Below are 16,777 nucleotides of genomic sequence, written 5' to 3'. Positions count from 1 at the left end.
TTGGGCATGGCAGTTCACAATCTTGTATAACTCTAGTTCAAGAAGATCTGACACCATCTTCTGGTTCCCTTGAGGACTGCACACTTGGTACAAAACAAAGATATGCACTCACCACTCATCCACTTAAAATGAAAATAAATCTTAAAAAAAAAAGAGGACTGTTGATGGCTCAGTGGTTAAGAGAACTAGCTGCTTTTCCAGAGGACCTGGGTTGGATTCCCAGTACCCAAATGGTGGCTCACAGCTGCCTGTAACTCTAGTGTCAGAGAAACTGATGTTTTCTTCTGAACATTTTGGTGCACATACAATAAGCTGGCAGGCGCCATTTTAAAAGATAAAAACATTTGCCATTTGTGTCAAAACTGGCAGAACTAGAGGACACTGTTGGGTGAAATAAGCCAGGTGCAGAAGAACAAGTATTACACGCTCTGTGTTTTGTGGAAAGAACTACTTAGATATCTCAAGGTAAGATACTAAAGTAAGGGGAGAGGGAAGAGTAAAGGATGGACTGGGAAGGACTTGCAGCCATCTGTTCTGTGCTTTGTATGGAACTATGAGAAAGGAGCTGGAACAGGTGATCAGAGCTGGAAGTGATAACTACCCTGATTTAACTGGCATGTATTGAGTTACAGCGTTGTACCCATAAATATGTTACTTTAAGTAAAAACAAAATATGTAAGTGTCTTAGTCAGGGTTTCTATTCCTGCACAAACATGACTAAGAAGCAAGTTGGGGAGGAAAGGATTTATTCACCTTACACTTCCACATTGCTGTTCATCACCAAAGGAAGTCAGGACTGGAACTCAACCAGGTCAGAAAGCAGGAGCTGATGCAGATGGAGGGATGTTCTTTATTGACTTGCTTCCCTTGGCTTGCTCAGCTTGCTTTCTTATAGAACCCAAGACTACCAGCCCAGGGATGGCAGCACCCACAATGGGCCCTTTCCTCGTGATCACTAATTGAGAAAATGCCTTACAACTGGATCTCATGGAGGCATTTCCTCAACTGAAACTCCTTTCACTGGGATAACTCCAGCTTGTGTCAAGTTGACACACAAAATCAGCCAGTACAATAAGTAATTTTTAAAAAGCCTCTTATAGAAAGGTGTTATATTGGGGTTAGGAAAAGCAATTTTTTTTACAATATACCCAAGTGTATTTTTATTAAGATCAATTATGGAACAATAATGTACTTAAACTATCATACTATTTCAAAATATTCTGTATATAGAGAGCTTATAGATTACCTCTATTTAGTTACAGTATGGTTATTTAATAAAATGTTTTAAAGACCTAGCTGCAATCTTATTTTTAAAACCAAAGACCAAAAGTATTAAGTAAACCATTTCATGGCACAGGGTACTGTTAACATATGGAAAAAATATATATATATTAATTCTGACATAGAAGGTAAAGTTAAGAATATTTGTGAAGACATTGATAGTTTCTGTTTTTTTTTATCTTTTTTTTTTTTTTGAAATTGCTAGTTTTACTATCCAAGGAATCTGTACTAAGACTTGACATTCAAATAATTGACCTTAAATAGGAATACCTAAAGCCAGGTGCTGTGGTTTATGTCTGTAATCCAAGCACCTGAGAGGATAGGCAGGTCAACTCTCTATTATAGTCAATATAGTGGTGACGAGCCATTGAAATGAATAGCAGAGCTCAAAAGTTGCCCTCCCAGTACATAGAGAATGACCCATTATGTTTGCTTACACAGCTTGCTTGGTTACATGACTCAGCACAGCCACTCGTATTGGAATAAAGATTATACTCATGATTGTTACAGAAGAAAAATCACAAAGAATTGAGAAATGAGGGTACACTTGGTCATACCTCTTCATTCCAAAATTAATAATATTTTTACTTATCAACAAGTGAAAGGTAAATTTTTGAAAAGATATTCTGTAAAAAAGCACAAAAATTATAAGATACTTCAGCATGAACCCAACAAGACTTGACAATTTCACCAAGGGCTATAAAATGCAGAAAAATCCAGAAGATGCCTGAATGAATGAGAGCTGCAGTACTTAGGAAGAAGTGGAAAGTCTCAGCACTCCAGGGCTTAGCACAGCTAGAAGTTTGCCTGTAGGGTAGCGCACACAGTGTCTGCTAAACATTACAGTATTTGAAGAAGGTAAAAATTAATAAACATCCAAAATTTATATCAAAATGTAAAGGTAAACATACCAAAATAAAGATACAAGCATGATAATGTGCTTATAAATCCAAGGCCAGGTGATTCTAGGTGACTTGCCAAGATAGTATTAAGACAGTACAAAGCTGGGGGAGTTGTACTATTAAATGCCAAGAAATATGGTAAATTAAGACAGTGTGATACCAGCACAAAAGGAGGAAGAAATTAACAAAACAAATAGAGTCTAACAGCAGATCCATTACACACTGACGTATTGTAGAAGGTGAGGAGTTAACTATGAAATCAGCCAGTCTTCTACTTTTACAGAAATACACGGCCTGCCTTCATCTAATTTTGATAGTATTTAGGACTTTAATTTATGGTTAAGTTATTATTTCAGTGCTTACAGTTTTCACTATAAATTTATTCATAGCTGAACTTAATGGCTCCATTATTACATATCTGTTGTAAAGCCTTTTGTTTTTTACACAGTTAACAGTTATTTACTAGGTTAGGATAGCTATCCAGGAACTCCTCAGCAGAGAGTGCAGGCAGCATTTTAAAACACTAATTATTCTCCCCTCCTTTCCTTTGTTCTTTTACTCTCTCCCCTGAAGTACTTCATGTGTTCTGAGGCTATTTGCTCTGTTCCCCTGGGGAGTGCATTTTCCTAGAATCTTTCTCTAACCCTGAGTATTCATTTCCAATTGATTTTTGTTTGAGCTCCTATTCCTGTATCTCTTATCTTGTGTCTCTTGGGTTGTTTCCTTGTTTTGGTGGGATATATTCTCCAGTCACTTCTTTGGAAAGGAGCATGGTAAATGTTTTGAAACCTTGCATATTTTCTTCCTGTAATTTGTTGTTGTTCATTTATGTGTCAGTTGAATTCTAAGTTGGAAATCATTTTTCTCCCATCTGAAGCATTGTTCGGTTGTTTTCTAGTTTCCGTTACTGCTTATCCCTCTCGTACCATTCTGATTCCTGATCCTTGGGAAGCATTTTAGGACCTTGTCTTTCTCTAGCATTTATCTTCATTAAACGTGCCTTGAGCCTGCTTGGCTCAGTAAAAGTATTCTTCCATTTTAAAGGTTTCTTTCTTTACTTAAAAAATACTTATTTTGTTTTTAATTATGTGTATTGTGGTTATGTGCACATTAATATAGGTACTTATAGGGGCCAAAAGAGGGCATTGGATCCTCAGGAGCTGGAGTTGCAGGATGTTTTGAACCATCCAACATGTGTGCTGGGAAGTAAATCGTATTCTCTGCAACAGCAGTGTGCGCCACTGAGCCATTTCTTCAGGCCTTCTCATTTATAATTCATTCTTTCCAGGTCTAGGAAACTTTGATTTGTCGTAATTGTCCTCATAGTCATCATCATTACTACCCTTCCCTCCCTTCTTCCCCCTCATTCTCATAGTCACCATTATCTTCCCACCCTCCCATTATCATCTTCCCTCCTCCCTCATTCCCCTCCCTAGCGCCCCCTACCCCACCCCATCTCCTCCCTTTCCTCCTTCTCCCTCTCCTGTCTTTATCTGGACTAGAAACTTTCACAGTCTAGTTTTTTTACATCCTTTTGGTTTCTTTTAGAGAAGGTTTCTTTAGTTTCTTTTTTTAAAAAACTTGCATGTTTCAATGCTTTGCTTATATGTGAGTATACCATGTACGTGTCAGATACCATGAACTGGACTTAGAGACAGTTGTGAGCAACCATGTGAGTATGGGGAACAGAACCTAGGCCCTCTGGAAGAACAGTCCATACTCTTAACCATGACCATCTCTCCAGCTCCTCTTTCAGCTACTTGTATCTGTGTTGCTGCTGCTGTTATAATTATTAATTTCACTTCTGTTTTCATTTTACATTGTCAGGGTAGTTTTCCTTTTTCTTTTTATATTTTCTTTCCTTACCTGGGTGAACTATAACTGATTCTTTTTTTGAAAAATTTTCAGTTGCGTGTGTGTGTGTGTGTGTGTGTGTGTGTGTGTGTGTGTGTGTACTGGCTGGTTTTGTGTGTCAACTTGACACAGGCTGGAGTTATGACAGAGAAAAGAGCTTCAGTTGAGGAAATGCCTCCATGAGATCCAGCTGTAAGGCATTTTCTCAATTAGTGAATAAGGGGGAGAGGCCCCTTGTGGGTGGTGCCATCTCTGGGCTGGTAGTCTTGGTTCTATAAGAGAGCAGGCTGAGCAAGCCAGGGGAAGCAAGCCATTAACATCCCTCCGTGGCCTCTGCATCAGCTCCTGCTTCCTGACCTGCTTGAGTTCCAGTCCTGACTTCCTTTGGTGATGAACAGCAATGTGGAAGTGTAAGCTGAATAAACCCTTTCCTCCCCAACTGCTTCTTGGACATGATGTTTGTGCAGGAATAGAAACCCTGACTAAGACAGTCTGTCACACAGAGAGAGACAGACAGACAGACAGGCAACACTTGTGTATGGTCAGAAGACTGAACTCAGGTTGTCAGGCTTAGTGCCAGCATCTTTGCCCACTGAGTGACCTCTCCAGTTCTCAAGATTTTCCCCTTCTCCGTCTCAGAGATTTTACTTTGATGAGCCTAGGTGTATTTTTTCTTTTTTTGCCTTGCTTGGGGAGAAAGAGTGACCTCTTCGCCAAGTTCCAGAATATTCATTCTTTCGAACCCCTTGCTCGTTTGTCTCTCCTGTGACCAATTGCATGTAAGTCAGATCGCTTACTGGTTTGGATATCTCTCTGCCCTTCTGCACCCTATTGTTACACCCATAGAGTGGAGCTTTCAAGTTCTGGAGTTCAATTTGTCTCTTGTCTAGTTTTTATTTCCCTGCTGAAATTCCAGTTTGGTTATTTCTTACAAGTATATTTCAACTTGTCATTTTTGAACAGGTCTGTAGCTACTTTGAGGCATCTTACTTATTGACTCCAGTGTCTCTGTCAGAATGATGGGATGTGTTCTGGAGAGTGTTGACTTTTTTAGAGACGGTCCCCATGCACAGCAAGCAGTTTACCAACTGAGGCAGCCCTCTTCTGACCTCTTATCTGGATATTTCTTTTCCTTTATTACTATTGTACTATTGGGTTCCTTTTAATTTCACACCTGGTAGTATACATCAGGACAGTGCCCAGCCACTGGCATCACATTTCTGCTCTTGACTTACCTTAGACAACTAAGAGTTTGCTCTTAATACAGATCAGGTACTAGCTATAGGCATGTGGGCGCAACTGACATACAAAATTCTGGATTTCTTCTTTGTGCTTCTTTATTTTTGGCATACTTCTTTCTTTAAAGCTGCTGTGGCATCCAGAAACCATTTCTTTCTAAGTAGTAAAACTGCAGATTTTGATCCAGCTTGTAGTTGCTCTGGGGCATTTCTTATCCAGTTCAAATCCAGGACCATATTAGTTTTATTTGAATCTGTGTCCTGAGAATTATGGCTCTTGAGGACATAGTGAAATTAGAGTATCCCAATAAATAATTGTTTATTTAGCCTTTATCAGTAAACAAATAATATTCCTGTTTTCCCTCAGTGATTGGATGTTCAGGTCTTCATTGTGGTTATCTGAGCAAGTAGTTCCTGAGTGTGTTCAGACTACAGTCACTATCCTAAAAATCACTTTCACTGGATGTAAAATGCCGTGCTCACAATAGCTTTCCTTAAATGTTTTCTCCTGGCATAAAGCACACAAAGCCTTTAGGAAACTTGGTTGTTCTTTTGAATTGCTATTCACAGGTACGTGTTATGTTTTCCCAGTCATTTGTAAATTGAAATATTTTCAGGGAACACTCCTTGAATTATAATTGTATTACTTTCTCCTTTCAGTAGTCTTTATGTAATTCTTTTCCCTCTGTTAAATCTCTAGTGCCTCCCTATTTGCTTCCCCTCATCCTGTTCACTCAGCTCATGAGGTAGCTCAGTGGGTGGAGGGCCTTGTTGCCAAGCACCTGAACCCACACGATGGACAGAGCGGACTCCTGCAGGTTGTCCTTATCCTTCATACAGGAACTCACAAGCAAAACAAATAAGTCTAATAAATGAGATTTTTATTGTATTCCTTGTGATTTCAAAATGTCCTTTAACCTTAGGGCTCTCTTAAAGCTGTGTTTATTGCTTGCTCCTTACTGGCACTGTTTCTGAAGCTTCTCTGAGTTTTACCACTTTTTCATGTTTAGAAATCTTACTGTAGTGCTCTTTCTTATTATAAACCATTTTTGTAATGGTGTGTCTCAGTTTGAAATAGTAGGTTACAGTTTTCACTTGGCTCATGGTGTTTCTGGCACTTTTGTTAACACGGGCTCTTATTGTACCTTCGTTTTTTCTCGTTGTACCTTCGTAGGGTTGACCCATTTTGTTTGCTTTTTGAGAAATCAGATGGCTGAATCAGTAAGGTGGCTCAGCCTGGCTTTTCCCACAGTTTTTCCCCTTGGCTGCTGACTTTGGGTTCACATCAAAACTGGGGTGTTTTTCGTTTCTTTTTGAGATTTGTAGTTTGTGCCTTCAGAACATTGTGAGTGTTTACACATGTGTGTTCATGTTTGTGGAGGCCAGAGAGCCATGCCAATGTCTTCCTCTATCACCTTTAGACATTTTCATTTTAGTATATGTCTGGGTGTTTTGCCTGCATGTATGTCTGTTCACCATTTGCTTGCCTGGTTCCTACAGGGACCAAAGAAAGAGTCAGATGCTAGAGCTCAAGTTATCGATTGTTTGGACTTCCTGGATGGATGCTGGGACTAAGCCTGGGTCCTCTGGATGAGCGGCTCTTAATGGCTGAGTCATCTCACCCATTTTCCACTGGGTCTCACTGGAGGTCCTTTATTTGGATAGACTGGTTGGCCTTGCAAGCCCCTGGGATGCTCTTGTCTCTGCCTCAGGAGTGTTGAGATTGTAGGTACATACTGCTACTGTGTCTGTATTTTATGTAGGTGTTGGGGTTTGAAGTCGGGTCCCCATGCACAGCAAGCAGTTTACCAACTGAGGCATGTCTGCAGCCCTCTTCTGACCTCTTATCTGGATATTTCTCTTCCTTTATTACTATTGTACTATTGGGCTCCTTTTAATTTCACACCTGGTAGTATACAGGACTTCCCAGGCTTCATATAAGATGATTGTCCCAACCTTTTAGCCTTTCTTGTGGATGCACTATTTGTACTTAATGAGTGTTTCAAGGGGGCAAAGTCTCTGGGCTACTACTGTGTCCTTAAATTGTCTGCTGGTTTAATGAATGGGTTTTGGTATTTGATGCTATCCTGTTTTCATTCTGTAAGCAGCCATCATCTTTCTTTATGTGTTTTATACAGGCCTGTGGTTGCTTGTTTCATTTTTGTAAGCAGCCGTCCTCTTTCTTTGTGTGTTTTATACAGGCCTGTGGCTGCTTGTTTGTACATTACCTCTTCCTGTTGTTTTGGGGGAAGATTTGTGGAAATTTCTGTCACCTGGCTTTATTTTGTTTTTCTATAGAGTTTTCATTAATTGTTTAGTTTTGTTCATGTCTTCATAGGGTTTTACAGATGGTCAAAAACTTCACTACTGCCTGCATTACTCCAGAATCAGAATTTCTAGTTTGACAAATTTGCTTACTTTTAAACTTTGACCCAATACTTCTTGAATTGTAATCATATCAGCTGCCATTCCATGTTGATAGCTTTATAGTGTTCATAAAATGCAGCGGTTCACAGTTGTCACCACACGTGTATCTACAAATGATTGAGAAATCTGGAGAGATCAGTTGGTGTGCATTTGTGCAGCAACTTATCATTGACTGGTCAAAACATTCCTGTAAGAATGGATCCAAGCTGCTGAGACTGCTGCAGGAGTCACAAATGCTCAGTGTTACGGAAGCATATTGGAAGGAGGACAGACACCAACCTCCTGACATAGCTCGTGTCTGTTCATCACTGCTTGAAAATAGACATTGGAGAAACTTGAGAATAGCAATTAAGATTGTGAAAGTAGTTAAGAGTTTCTTAATAAGTCAAAACCAAGCAAAAGAAAAAAAGGGGGGTATTTTGTTTTTATGAGGAAAGAAAGAATGAGACATGACTGTGATTCTTAGGATGATGGCAGATGACGCCTTACATTGCTGGTGCGTGTGAGACTCAGACTGTGATCATTATGACCGAGGCACATGCATAATGCTCTCCTTACATTGCCTGGGAACTTTAGTGATCTTGTTGCCCAGATATGGCCCAGTTCTTTTGCTTTTGAAATGATATTAAATATATTTTTTTAAAAATCACCAATATAAGTAAAATCCTGAAACAGCAGGATTTTGGTAGCCTGACTAATCATTCTAGACATTTGTAGCATTGAGAACATGTTACCTTGCTTACTTAGCTACCTGGATTAAAAAATCATACTTGATTTTCATATAAGTGAAGATTGGTTTATACTTTGTATTATTTTTCTTTAAAATCATTCCTAATTTTCACCTTTAAAAATCTTTCACAGGCTTCAACAAATAATGAAAGTTCTAATCACAGTTTTGGAAGCTTAGGATCTCTAAGTGACAAAGAATCAGAGGTAAGTAATTTCATTTTAAATGTGGTGCTGGGAAAGTAAGAACTTGCATTGTCTTCTAAATGAGCGTCTCTTCCCCCTTCCCAATCTTGGTACCAAAGGTTACTATTTTAAAGTTTCCTTTTAGAGTTTTTATGTAGTGGTTTTTATCTTCCTCTGGGGTAGTGGTGGTAGGGAGTGGGGGTGGCCTTAATGAAGCACAATATTGGGATAAAGGAATATATTTGGCATTAGAATACAGGGTTGTTTGTTTTTTTTTTTTTAATTTTATAACTTAATTTACACATGAATAATGTAGAGGTGTTATCAATGCAAACCAGCCATTCATAGTTTTATAAGATGAATGTGAGTTTTGAAGTATGCTGCGTTTCAGCTTTTAAATTATTATTTTAGTATTTCCCATCTTAGTTTAATCTTTATAAGGGTTTGTGTACTTTCCTAGTTATAAAAATACATCTTTCTTCTTTGTAGAAATTCTTGTGGAATCAAGCTGATGGTTTTCATTTTGCATATTTTTTTTTAAAAAAATGTGATAAATTCCTCTTGCCTAGTACCCATTTACTGACCTCACCAAGAAAGTAGGTGGTATTTACAAGTGGATATTTGGGTCCACAGTGTGGTTCATTCTGTGCATGATATACTCGATGGCGTCTTCTAAAAATGGTGGGCACAAATGTATTTGGGTTTAACATTCTTGTTTTTGATAAAGTGACTTTTTGTGAGTCTAGCCTTTTCTCTCCTCGGGTTATACAGTTCTGTCCATTAATTTTAACCAATTTATGTGTGTATGTATGCGTGCATGTATATGTTTGTGTTTTTCCTGTCAATGTAACACATTTGTACTTGGTTCCTTTAGTCTTTTTCTGCCAATAGGTTGTTAACACTTAGGAATTCTTACTGCATTTGGCTTCCTTATTCAATGGAGAGAGAAACTCAAAGGTGGCTTCTTTTTAGCTGTGTGTTATTGAGAGAACCTAGAACCCTGTAGGCAGGCAGTTGTGTGCAGCTGTGCAGGCACCTACACTCCACAGGAGTGTGGCATAGGGTTCTCACTCATCAGGCTTTCCCTTCCACAGAGACAACTGGCAGGCAGCTGAAAGGACTGTGCAAGTGACGGGACTTTATCTGCAGTAGGTTCCCTTGAGGTAAGCGGTAGCTGCCCTGTAGCATCAGTTCACAGTTTAGTGTTCAGATGAGCACATGTGTACTGAGACCTGTAAAACAGTTTAGTTCTAAACCAAGTGGAGTTAAACACAAAACAACTATCAAGAATATTTTTAGTTTATTTCTTCTGGACTTTGGAATATTCTTGATATTTTTCATAGATGAGTATAATCAATAATTTCACATGTTCTCTCATAATCATGTGTTATGAAGAGCAGTAAAGTAACTTTAGATGTTTTTCCTTTCTGTTATTTGTTGTTGTTTTTTTTTTAACAGAAAAAATATAGTAAAAGTTAGGTTCCCCACATAAGATCTTCATAGAGGATAAAATGTTTCTATGTTTCCTTAGTTACCAATATTCATAACGCAGGTTATAGATCAAATATTTGGATTCTTTTAGAGGAATTAACCTAATAATAAAAATTTCCTTTAAAGAACTCCATGGCTGCCAGACAGTGGTGATGCACACCTTTAATCTTAGCACTGGTGAGCCAGAGGCAGGTGGATCTCAGTGAGTTCGAGGCCAGCCTGGTCTATAGAGAGAGAGTTCCAGGATAGCCAGAGCTACACAGAGAAACCCTGTCTCAGGGAGACAAAAAAAAAAAAAAAAAAAAAAAATTCCATGGCTATATTTTTAGATGGATTTTAGCTAGCCGTATTACTTGTACATAGATTTATTTGTGTAGACATTTTGACATTTGGGGCAGCATTAGGAAATCTTGAAAAATCATTTGGCTTTTGCTGTCCTGTATTCTGTATGTGGGATGTTTAAAATTGTTAGTTAAGCCTAGTGGAACAGTATTTTGACATTTCTTCAAATTGTACATATTTCCTAATATTCAAAGAATTGACTTTCATTATTCTATATTTTCTTGTCAGAAGTTGTTTATCCAGAAAATGAACCTCAGGTTTTGTCTCTGTAGTAGAAACCTTAGTTAATGAGTTTCTTTGAGAAAATAATTTTGTCCACACCGAATGTTCTTAGATGATGATTAGGGCGTTGGGCGTGAGTGGTCCTGAGGTAGAAGCACTCCCTGGCATGAGTGTGCTGAGTAGTGGAATCTAGGTAGCAGCATCCCATTGTCTCCTGATAGGACTTAAACTCATTCTTTCTTTGTAACCTGTTTCCTGATTGTTATTTTTGGGATGGAAACAGGGCCTGGAGTCTGCTTGACAGACAGATACTCTGCAGTTCTAGTACCCTAATACATTTTTATAATAAGAGTGTTTTGTTTCTGTAAGCAGATAGTACTGAAAGCTGTTTATGTTGTTTAATTAGCTGCCCTCACCTAACCCACACCTTAACCTCAGTCATTTTAACTTTTCCTCCTGGCATTTACTTACAGATTAGAGTAAAAACGTGTGCCTGCCATTGCTCTTTTAGTGCTTAGGGTTTAACCTACTCTTTCCCCAATTGTTTTCTGTTCACATACCCAGAACCATATTTTCTTCTGTCTTCTTATTGTTAACACTAAAAAGCACCTTATATAATAATCAGTATTAAGTTAATTGAATCTACTTTAATTTATATTTTTATTTTAGTTCATCTATGCACATATGACTTATTTTTAGATGTGGGATTACAGTATAAAAACCTTTTGTGGGGGTTGGAAAGTTGTTACATCAGTAAAGTGTACTGTGCAAAAACAAGGAATTTGAATTCTTAGTTCCCACATAAAACAGAGTGTGGCGGCGTGTTCCTCGTCTTCAAGGGAATAGAGACAGGTCACTGAGATTTGTTGACCAAGCAGTCTAGCCAATCAGTGACCTCAAGGTTCAGTGAGAGACCATATCTCAAGAATGAGAAAGACAGCTGACATTGACTTCTGAACTGTCTACATCCTCGTACACCCTTCCTTTTTTTAGAGTTTACGAGGAGTTACTGTGACTGTCATTACCCAGGACATGCTTTTCAAACTCTAATGTGCAGTGAATCCCTAGCTTAGGGCAGTAGTCCTGTAGCATTTTGTTTATGTTTTTTAAGCTCTTGTATCCCACTAGACTCAAAAAAGAAGAATGAATAGAATTTGATGTTATTAAGAAAAAGAAGGAAAGGGAAGGAGTCTAGGATAATTTAAAGTATTTTACCTTTTAGACAGGTAGGCCAGAGGGAAGGTGACTGGGTGGTAAGAGTTGAATTCTGTCTGGGTAATCTTGAGTTTGTCTGTCGGGGACGGACAAATGAGATGGTGCTGCAGGGAGCAGAAGTAGAGGTAAAGACCCAGAAGTCTCTGGCATGGGTGCTAATAAAGGCTTAGGTTCAGATAACCACATCTTAAAGTGTAGCCTAAGGGCTCCTACAGGGTTCCTCCCTGAAACATGCTTCAGAGAGTTCTTTGTATCTTTGCTAATGCGTTCTTTTCTTTTTCTTAAGAGTTTTTAGAGAATTTCCAGACTTTGTGACACATGGTGCAATCACACCGGTGATTTATATAGAGTGTGTATTTGTATGTCCTAGTGTGACAAAAATCTTAAAGTAATAAATACTGATATTTGTAACCCACCCAAATGGGTTTGGGTTTTATTAGCTGTTTTCATATTACTGTGGTAGAACGCCTGACAAGAACAGCTTAAGGAAAAAAGTGCTTTGCCTCCATCTTGCACATCTCAGGGTTTGACCTGTCAGGGGTGCTGGGGAATGAAGACAATGCTAACATTGGGATTGGGTGGGCTGTGTGCTTCATTGAAGATGTACCAGCATCAGCCAGGAAACTGTTTATTTTATACATCTAAGTGGAAGAGGCAAGTTTAGCTCATCTTGGTAGGGGTCTCTGCAGGGCAGTATAGGCTCAGGCTCTATCACATTTTGTACATTCACCATCAGCATCTGCACATGGACCCCAGAGCATTGGGGTCCTTGACATGGCTATGGTCATGTCAACAGCACACATTATTCAAATGTGGGACCTTTATTGGTTATTGGTGTTCATTGCCATAAAAGTGGGAGGGGCTTGCTCATCAATCTCCTGGGGTAGTAATCTTCTCCCCCCACCCTTCTCAGTTTCAGCACTCAGATTCCCCTTGGAGTATTTTTGGAAGTTTTTGGAGAAGTTCTAAAACCTTGGAAATAATTGTTGTCTAGGCATTTATTTATCAACCAAATAAAAAGTTGTTAAATACTGCCTTTTATAAAAGTGTGTGTGAGTGTGTGTGAGTGTGTGTGTGTGACAGAGAGAGAGAGGGAGAGGGAGAGGAGACAGACGGATGACTGGTTTACTGTTCTCAGGCAGAAAAAACTTCCAAGCTGATTGCATACAAAACTTAATGGAAGAAAAAAGTCAGATTGTTTTCACTGAAAACTCCTTCTAGTATAGAGAACGATATATTCTAGAAGATGATCAGTGGAAGTTTTTTAAAAGAATAAGTAAACATCTGCCAACCCATCTCCTTCATGAAGCATCTTCATCCTCTGTCAGCAAATCCATGCCATTCATGTCAGCTGCTCACGTTACTGTTGTTTAAAATGATGCCAGTGTGTTAAGTCATCTACACAATCAGTTTGCAGGCTTCCGGCTCTCAAGATTGAGTTCTATAACTCTTCCAAATTGTTATAAGAACCCCAGTAAACCTCTTAAATGTAGTTTACCAGTATTTACCACTTTAGGAATTTAAAATAAAATGTAGGACCATTTAAATTAAATGTAGGTTTAAATACACAAGGTATAAATCATCAGGGAAAATCCTCCTGGCTGCACAGAGCCTCTGAAGTACTCCTCTTTAAATTAGTGAGTGCAAGCTCAGGACGCCTGCTACAAACACACTTAACCGAGCAAGGTTTGTGAGGCTTAACGTTTTACACTGGAGAGTTTGAGGGAAGCAGAGGAGACTGTGCTATATAATCAGTGAGGGTATTTAATAAAGTCTCCTCAGCTTTTTTGCGCTGTGGAAGCTGGAATGCCTTCAAGTATTGCGAAATCCAAATGCTGTCTGATAGTGGGAGGGAAAGGTCTACTCACTGACAGTTCAGAGGAAATGTAAAGTATATTAACCATGGAGGTGAATTATTAATTATTATCTGAAATTTAACTCACCAAGATGTGCAAACAAGCTCACAGAGTGTACTCGCCCATAGTCACACACGTGGTAAGTTAATGGTAGAAATCCTAATTCAAAAACCTGTCTCGTTGTAAAAGGATGCTCTCAACTATAGAAGTGTGGAGAGCTCTGTCTTGATAGCTAAGGTAGTGTGGTGCTTACTGGATCATCCCCCTAATTAGACTTCTGAAAACTAATTTGGAGTACAGAGTCTTTAGGTTTAAGATAATTTCTAGCAGTTGTCAGATATCTCAGCCCAAGTAAGGTCTGGAGTAAGAGCACACAGGTGTTAATTTCACACATGATACTTAGATTGTAAGGGCTCTGTGCTCAAGCTGATATTTGCTAAGAATTTTGTTTTCAGTGTTTTATTCTTTAGTAGCGTTTTAAAGATACTAGAAAGATGCATTTTATGGCAACAAAATATGGAAAATATTTTACTAATGGTCCTTTATTTCTCATTTTCTAAAATAACCAAGTAACCATGACTACCTACTGCCCAGTGAACCTGTATAGCCTAATTAATTTTCTGCTGTATGGCACAATTTTGGTTTTGAATTGTACCAGATGATTATAAGAAGTAGTGGTATCTTTTTATGTGTATGGGTGTTTTGCCTGCATGTATATCTGAGCACTAAGGGCATGTCTGGTGCTGGTAGATGCCAGAGAGGGTATTGGATACCATGAAACTGGAGCTCCTGATGGTTATGCGCCACCATTTGGTGCTGGGTCCTCTGAAAGAGCAGCCCATTCTTACAGTTCTTAAACCATCTCTTTAGCCTAGGAATAATATTCTTAATTTTAGAGACTATGAAATGCATATTACACAGGAAATTCATAATTTATCATAATGATAGATAGATAGCCTTATCTTTGTCCCAATGATACATCAAAATCATTTCTAGAGTTTTAAAGGCATTTTCCTAGAAATAGTTATATTTGGAATGCATACTCTGTTTAGAAATGAAAACTTTGTAAATTATTGAAAAATGACTGCCAATAGATATATGGTAGAACTGTTGAAAATAAAACTAATCTACACTCACACACACACACACACACGAGATAAATAAAATGTACTGTTGGAGAGAGAGAGAGAGAGAGAGAGAGAGAGAGAGAGAGAGAGAGTGTGTTTGTATGTGTGTGTGTGTGAACTTAGAGCTTGTACCAGGCAAATTCTTTACTACTGAGCTATAGACTTATTCTACAATAGTGCTAATTATTATGTAAAGATCTTGAAATGTGGTAAGTAGTCTCATATATTAATATTGTTAAGTATAGACTGATAGCCTTTGAAGTTAAATTTTGGAATGTGAATATTCTGCATTTGGTCTTTGTCAAAGGCTGAGAAGCAATTCATATTTCCTGACACCACATTTACACTTAAAATTATCAGAGACAGTGGGTGGTTCACTGATTAAGAACAGTTGATGCTTTTGCAGAGGTCCCAGGTTCAGTTCTCAGCACCCACATGGTGGCTCTCACCACCAGGAACTCCAGTTCCTGAGGATCCAACCTTCTCTCTGACTTCTACACACACATGCATGATGCATCAGGAAACCATCTAGAAAGTAAATACATAAAGTGAAAAGAAATCTTTTTAGAGAAATAATGTGTGATGTGGGGTGTGTGTGTGTGTGTAACTAGGAACTTGTGTTTAAGGTAGTGACTTCAGTGTGTGTATGCCAGACAGTTTTCATATCCTGTGAATCACAATGGGACATAACTTGAAACCACTGTTCTAAATTTTGCTTTTGTAATGACTTTAATAATGCCAGGACTTCAGGGTAAATTAACTCAAGTTATTGCTTCCCAAACCTCACCCAACTCATCCCTCACAACTGTCCTGTGTGGCTGCTTGGTTTTGATTTTGGACTTAAAAGCTGCTGACAAGATAATTTGAGTAAGGAGAAAGTTCAACTGGATTCTAATTTTATAGCTCATTCGACTTTGCAGTTTTAAAGGGAAAGCCAGAGAAAAGAGGATGTCAGTAAACAGTTATGATGCATAACAAAAAGAAAATGGCACACTAAATTATCAAATTACTCTTCACTTATATTGAAAACTTAGTATGTTCTTTTTAACATGGAGATTTAGTTTTAAGTAACCCAAGTAAAAGCTTAGGTTGGGATGGGAGGATGGTAAGTAACATGGTTGTAGAACTCAGAGTTCCTAAGTATTAGACTTCCTGTCAGTGGAGGCAAGTGCTGGGCATGCATGACAGCAGTGAGATTTGCAGGCTTTAAAACAGTGCAACAGTCGATATTTGAGTTGAGTGTTACCCATCTCTTCCCGCTGCTCTCCACTTTACTATGATACTGTCATGTAAAAGAAGCAATACACCATAAAATAAAATACACTCAAAGTTGCTAGTGTGTTTATTTAGAACAGCAAGAAAAACTTTTATTTGATGATAAGGTTTCAAGATATTGCATATATAAACTTCTGTAGTAGATTTTAGAGTTAGCAGTGTAACAGGTTTTCTTTCAGGGGTCAAAGTTTCATGCAAAGACTTCTAGATAATAATTATTAAAGTTCTGTCTCTTTTTCAGGGGTGGGCTATTCAGTTCCATCTTAATGTTCATATTTCGTAATAAGTTTTTACAAAAATGTAATAAAATACAAGGAAGCAAGAAAAAAATTTACAACAGAATTTACTATATTCTAATCTAGTTCTTAAAGTTTAGAGAAAACAGGATATCTTTTAAAAAATTTTTACTTAACATGTATGTATTTTGTTTGCATGTATGTCTGTATACTACATATAAACCTGATGCCTTGCAAAGGGTTGAAAAGGCTGTAAGAGCTCCTGGAACTGGAGTTACAGATAGTTGTGAACCTCTTTGGGTATGCTAGGAATTGAATTCTGGTCCTCTAACAAGCAGCCAGAGCTCTTAACAACTGAGCTATTGCCAGCCCTGAAAACTGACTATCTTACACATTTGA

General features: G+C 38.3%; 1 protein-coding gene across 11 annotated transcripts in view; it reads left to right on the top strand.

Moving 5' to 3' along the window:
- Tlk1 (tousled-like kinase 1) overlaps positions 1 to 16,777 on the top strand; it is a 113,410-nt gene that overhangs the window by 47,178 nt on the left and 49,455 nt on the right. For 6 of the 11 annotated variants that reach the window (XR_003952263.1, XM_006499189.3, NM_172664.3 and 3 more), the window contains one exon: positions 8,564 to 8,635. The exons of 1 other annotated variant lie outside the window; for it this stretch is intronic. Coding sequence is in view for 4 of the 10 variants with exons in the window: in XM_006499189.3 (XP_006499252.1) it covers positions 8,564 to 8,635 (72 nt within the window). In the remaining 6 variants the exon portion in view is untranslated. Of the gene's footprint in view, positions 1 to 8,563; positions 8,636 to 9,708; positions 9,778 to 16,777 lie in introns of all 11 variants that reach the window. 4 more of the 11 variants (NR_156420.1, NR_156421.1, XM_006499191.2 and 1 more) reach the window with 1 other exon arrangement.

This window comes from Mus musculus, chromosome 2 (genome assembly GCF_000001635.26).
Source record: "Mus musculus strain C57BL/6J chromosome 2, GRCm38.p6 C57BL/6J".
NCBI classification, from domain to species: Eukaryota; Metazoa; Chordata; class Mammalia; order Rodentia; family Muridae; genus Mus; species Mus musculus.
This window is presented reverse-complemented; position numbering and strand designations above follow the sequence as displayed.